The sequence below is a fragment of the Vombatus ursinus genome, unplaced genomic scaffold (genome assembly GCF_900497805.2).
Source record: "Vombatus ursinus unplaced genomic scaffold, bare-nosed wombat genome assembly UNPS02014820.1, whole genome shotgun sequence".
Classification (NCBI taxonomy): Eukaryota; Metazoa; Chordata; class Mammalia; order Diprotodontia; family Vombatidae; genus Vombatus; species Vombatus ursinus.
Window position 1 is genome coordinate 21,476,087 of NW_020954598.1, and position 6,309 is coordinate 21,482,395.

The 6,309-nt window shown below is 42.8% G+C and overlaps 1 protein-coding gene across 1 annotated transcript in view; it reads right to left on the reverse strand.

Moving 5' to 3' along the window:
- Positions 1-6,309, reverse strand: part of DOCK3 (dedicator of cytokinesis 3) — a 392,714-nt gene that overhangs the window by 28,861 nt on the left and 357,544 nt on the right. The window contains exons 41-46 of the mRNA XM_027837282.1: positions 5,603-5,744; positions 4,308-4,474; positions 4,016-4,102; positions 3,141-3,320; positions 1,610-1,693; positions 1,307-1,423 (exon numbers count right to left, since the gene is read on the reverse strand). Of these exons, the coding sequence (XP_027693083.1) occupies positions 1,307-1,423; positions 1,610-1,693; positions 3,141-3,320; positions 4,016-4,102; positions 4,308-4,474; positions 5,603-5,744 (777 nt within the window). The remainder of the gene's footprint in view (positions 1-1,306; positions 1,424-1,609; positions 1,694-3,140; positions 3,321-4,015; positions 4,103-4,307; positions 4,475-5,602; positions 5,745-6,309) is intronic.

The window sequence follows — 6,309 nt, forward strand, 5'->3', positions numbered from 1 at the left end:
ATGAGGGATAGGGGTGCATGATGTCTTAGAACATTGTTCTAGAACCTTAGATTTTATAGGATTGCATTCATACTTGGGGTGGCATTTTTGTTTATAATCATCACAAGCCCTGCAAAATGAAATGATTAAGTATTCTATGAAATGATATTTCCTGTTAACAGCCTTTGGGTGGCATGATGAAAACAACTTCAGCAACTCCTTTACTTACCTCTCCAAGGAGAACCTGGGAGTTATCCTTCCATTTAGCTGCAACTTCCTTGTATCTTTTGATTTCATTTTTTGTGAGAACGCCAGTATTAATATGGTGAAATTTCTCCAGTAGAAACATGATTCACTGGTCACTGGACCTCATATTTAGAGTGTTGCTCAGTGGTTTCAGTTGTGTCCAACTCTTCATGACCTCATGTGGGGTTTTCTTGGCAAAGATGATGGAGTGGTTTGCCATTCCTTTCTCCATTTCATTTTATGGATGAGGAAACTGAGGCAAACAGGGTTAAGTGACTTGCCCAGGGTCACATATCTAGTAAGTATCTGAGGGTGAACTTGAACTCAGGTCTTCCCGACTCTGGGCGTGGAGCTCTACCCACTGAGCAACTTAGCTGTCCCATATTTAGAGTACCAACAATGAAATGGATATTTCTAGACGGCCTGAAAACTGTGTGATTATCAGCACCCTTCCCTCCCTTTTGCAGCATTGATTCATCACAACTAATAAGAATGAAAGGAAGCTGCACAGCACTGAGCACCATTTACATTTTCTCTGTCTCATGGGTTTCTGTGGCCAAAGAATTCATGAACCTCTCTACTCTCTTGGCTGGCCCTCAGACAGCAGGCATGGTCAGTTGGTAGGGGCCGTACTAGAACCCTTTCCAGTGTGGTAAAGCTTGTACTCTACAGGTGTTGCCTTTGAGAATTCAAACGACTGCCACACTATAATGAGGGATCAAAGTAGGACTTTCATGGAGGCTCTGATTAATGAAAAAAGAGTCTTCACTCAAGGGCCAGGTGGAAGAGATCCTGACATCCGCTGTTGCCTATATCAGCCAAATCATCAAACAGTATGCCCAGTCAAGGCACCCATTTTGCAAAGGCAAAATGCACTTATTGATAACTGTCAATCACTTATTTTTCTTTCTTATCCTTTCAGTGTTCCCTCTCATTTTCATTTTCTGTTGTATAGCTATTATAGGATAAGTATTCACGAAGAAAATAGTTTTTCATCATTCTTTCTCTCTGAATTTGATGGGACTGGTTTTGACCATGCATTTGAATTTCTCAAGACAACTGAATTAAGGGATTAGCTTACATGGTAGAGACTGGCCCGCATCATCTGGAATTGATCGATTAGCTTCTTATGTAGAGGGCGCATTTCTGGATGAACAAATTTCTCATGAACTGCTAGGCCCACTCCCAGGACATGGACCTGTTTCAAACAAGATGAATAAAAATTAGCAAACCATTCTGCGGAATAGGGAAGCCTTCCTCCAAAAGCATACATCTTCCCAATTTCCCAGTTAGATGACGTTACTTAGCACTGGCCTAATGTAACTGTTTGTGATTGAATCAGGTGGTCTCTGGTCTTCCTTACTAGTGAAATGTTGAGAGGTACCTGTTCCTGCATAAGCTCCTTGAGTTGTGTGATTTTCTCTGCATCCCCTGGGTGCTTGGTAATATAATCTTTATCGAAGAAAGCCTGCAGGGGGAGGGAGAGACAGCAGTCAGTGACAACATCTAACAGAAAGAACCCCTTCTTCCCTCCCCAACCCACCCTCTACCCCTACTCAGTTCTGGGTCAAAGAGTTTTAACTGGCAAGATTTCTGGAAACATTAAGTCAATCAATAAAGAACACTCCAAGCCTCAGTCTAGCCTTAATAGTCTCCAGGGAAACATAGAGTAGTATGTACTCTCCAGTCAACCTTTGCCAGAAAACACAATTGGAAAGACAGTTGAGATACTTGACAGAAACATTTATCAGAGAGTCCCAGCCTGCAGCGATTTTCCTCTTTGGCTTAGGAGCTCTAAGGCTTCTTCTTCTCCCTGTTTAAACCCTCTACACATAGTGGGGTTACTTCGAGATTCTTGGCCAAGAAAGAGTAGAAGGTCTCTTCTGAGCCTGTCGGGGCTGCTCCTCTGTCCTCTGAGTGATCACTGCTTAATAGCACTAGACATTGTGTGGCAGGCCCTGCTAGCCTTTGGAAGGCACAGCAAAGACTGGAAACCAGACGCTGGCCTCCCACACAAACAGGGCAGCAGACCACTACTGAGCTGGCTCTGGCTCCTGTGTGCTTCCTGGAGGTCATTTAACATTCTTCCATGACTAAATGGTTTGCCAAGCTGTCAAAGAGGAGTGAAAAAAATAAAACAGTCTGCCCTGAAGAATGAAAGTCCTTTCCAATGACCTGTTCTGCAGGCCACAACAAACAGAGAAGGATGGGGCAGACATGTGGGGCAAGGTCAGGACATTTAGGGGCCACAGCCTCACTGGGCAGCTCTGCCGCTATTTTTCTTTGACAGTCTGGCAAAGACCAGTTCCTAGGTCTCTGAGGCAGAGAAACAATTAGCCAAGAAGTGGCTTAATTAAAACTATTTCTTTTGTTGAATAGTTGTTGAATTGAATATCTAGCAAGGATACTATCTCAGGGACTACACTTTGACTAGTAAGGCCTTTCCTGATGCCATCTCCCCTTCCCACCCCTCCCCCCTGCTCCCCCCAGTGATTGCTGCTTTCCTTCTGAAGTTACCTTATATTTACTTTGATTTGATTTTTGTATATATTTATATGAGTACAGTTTGTTTCCTCCAATAGAATGTAAGTTCCTTGAGGAATAGTATTTCTATCCTCTGCACCTAGTTTAGTTACCTAGTTACTAGTAATTTAGTACTACTAGACATACTAATAATAGGTTAATCTAATTACAGTAGGTTTAGTTAGCTACTATGTGCTAGGTACTATACTAATAAATCTAATAAATGATTGTTGATTAATTGATAGGACGATTAAGCTGGATCACTTGTGTGATATTATAAAAATAATTTTTTACTTCTTTCTTGAATCTGCATGGATTTGATGCCTTTGGCTTAATTTGCTGCTGTCATGCATAAGAGCATTGGGGAGAACTAATGCCTACAGATGGCTCACCTCCTGGTATCGGGCAATGCCACCATTAACAGCAGCATCTATGACTCCGTTGAGGCACATGCTGAGCAGGTTAATATTACCATGCATTTGCTTGTGCTGATACTGGCTGATCAGTGTCCGAAGCTCCTGGTTCTTGTTCTCAACCACCTGTATGGCGTTTTCCAAAGGGCTCACTTCAACCTACAAAGCACACAGAACATGGCTTCATCCTACTGACATTTTATAGACCCCAGACCCAAGAACCACAAGGAACTGTAAAGGTCATCTAGAACAACCCCTTGCCCACTGCAAGGATTCTCTCTTTCTAAAAGCCCTGCTGCATGGTCAGCCACCCTGTGCTTGAACACTTAATTAATATGGGCAGCTCATTACCTCTCAGGCAGACCATTCCATTTTTGGAAAACTCTTAATTATTCAGAGGTTTTCTGAACTAAAGGAAGCATTTCTTTAGCTGTTTCCAGTGTCATAGAGGAAGAGTCATATGTTACTTAAGTCTAGGTGGTATCAAGGAGGAGCAAATGGGATGGTCACACTTGCCTTTGTAGTGGTAATATTTGGCAAAATTTGCATTTAAGCCTCAACTCTGGAATAATTTTTGGTGTTCAACATCCTCAAATACTAACCACTTCTCGCTTTCAATCTGTAGGAACTTGCAAGTAAGCCTTTTTTAAATGAAAACTTATGAGCAAACACATCAATTCACCATCACTATTTTATCTGAGTGAATTTATACTCTCATAGGTTCCCCAGTGTCTTATCCCTGAATTACACATTTGTTTAACACAAAAACAACTTGCTTCAACAAGCTAGAAGCAATGCTTGGGATGAAGCTGTATCACCTAATGAAGCCCAGCCACAAGCAACAAGTCATTTACCAGCTCTCTTCTCTCCACTTCAAACCATCGAGAGATTCCAGGTAAACTGTGGGTCAAGGTCAGAGTGGTACGCTCAATCCACAGACTCTGCAGAGGACAGAGGAAGGACAGTGGCAGTGAGGTCACGGAGTACAACACACCCTGTTCTCAATTAAATGAAATTTATATATTGTTAATAGCCTTTTACCAAGGAATCTGAGGACTACCAACTTCTTAAAAACCTGGGGATTGTCCCCAGTGATCTACTGAATACATCCTCCAAATTTCTGACCTTGTTCCTGACCCTTCCTACCTTGAATTCATTGTCCTTGTCCTTTGGACCTTTATGGAAAGGTCTGTCATACCGGAACTTCTTAACATTGTTGACACGATAAAAGCTTTTGATTCGATCAGGTACTCGATCCATCTGAAGGACATCCACATAATCTGGAATTGGTGTCACTGCATAGATCTGCAAATCTGAGAAGGGCAAAGTTCAAGGAAACAGACTTTCCAGAGATCGACTTTTGACTGTCACCAGTAAGGAAAGATTCAGGGGTATTCAGCCTGGCCTGCTTCTTTTTGTCACAATAAAAGATATGAAGGCAAAGGAGTATATTTTCCTTGCTCTCCACCCTCTCTCCTCAGAGCTTCTGGGTCCTTAGCTATGTGTAGAAAAGCCTCAAGAGTGGGAAGAACCAATGAGCTCTACCCAAAGCTCTTACATTCTCGGGAACCTTGATATGATGGACTAGGTCTAGCGCCATGTATCTAGTGACCACTCTATCCACCCAGGTTAATAATGGTGGTATACTTTCCAGGTTATTTTGAGAAGGAAAAGTGAAAATGGAGAGAATGTAGATACATGCAACATGGAGGAGAGGAAACAGAGAGTAGGCCTTCTTTTCAATTGTTGATAAACTGTTTTTTACTGGCAAGCAACCTTAAAGCAAAATACTGTTTGGAGTCCTTGCTGGTAAAATACCAGATGGGAGGCCACTTGCCCTGCCTTCTCTGGAAAAATCCTGCCACAATTTTGTCAACTGCCATCTGGCTCTCTCCACAGAGGCTGCTAAGCAGTGTTACTGTGTCTGCTGCATGTTCATTCATACCGAAGATTTTCACCATAGGGACAAAACCCCACCACTACCAATCTGCCTTGAAAAGGATGGTACAGAAATCCTCACAAGCAGGAGTGGGAGGAAAATAATTTGTTGGAGAATACGCTGGTTGGATCCATGACCCAGATTGCAAAGTGCTCTCTCCTGGCCAACTGGGTGGATAATTTACCAACACACAGTGTGTATGAAATAAGTGACTGGTCAGTCATGAGTAAAAGCCAAGCAGCATGGGCCAAGTTTCTTTGCCCCAGTCATGCCAATGATCATCCGTTTCCTCTGATGTTGAGCAGCTGCCCAATGCTAAGGTAGTGTTGACATCTCTTCAGCTTGGCAAGATAATTGTGTCAAATAGAAAGTTCAATAATATGGGTACACTGGCTGAAAACTTGTATAAGATCACCAAAAGTAGACAGCAGATAGAGGGAAATAAGCCCTGGTCTCCCAGGAACTAACAGCAATATTTTACTCCTTTGGGTTCAAAGGATACATTGGGCGTCACATTGCAAGATGGAGTCATCTGGGTGGTTGGGATGTTGCATGGCAATGGCATGGGGGAACTCGCTCAGCATCCTTTGCTGAAAGGCTTCCAACCTCTCGTAGTCATGGCCCCGACAGACGTACTCCTTATTCTATAAAAAAAGTGCAGCAATAAGTCCTTTTGCTTCTCTGAAATGTTTCCTTTCATCCTGAAACCTTTCATTAGCAGAGAACTCCTTTGTAAATGGATCAGTATCTCACACAATTCCCACACTAAACCTCACAGATCTAGAGTTAAAAGGGATCAAAGAGACCATCCAGTCCAATGCCATCATTTTACAGATGAAGAAACAGGCCCGTAGAAATCTCACAGCTTGCAGAAGGTTACATAGGCACTAAGTGGCAGATGTGGGATCTGAACCTGGGTTGTCTGGCTATAAATCTGGGGGTTCTTTCACTACACAATGCTGCCCATCACACACATACTATTATACTTCAGTCAAAATGGACTAATCACCAACTCCTGAACACATTCTAGGAGCAGCTAGGTGGTGCAGTGGATAGAGCACTGGGCTTGAATCAGGAAGACTCATCTTCATGAGTTCAAATCCAGCCTCAGACACTTGCTAGCTGTGTGACCTTGGGCAAGTCACTTTATTTGCCTCAGTTTCCTCATCTGTAAAATGAGCTGGAGAAGGCAATGGCAAACCATTCCAG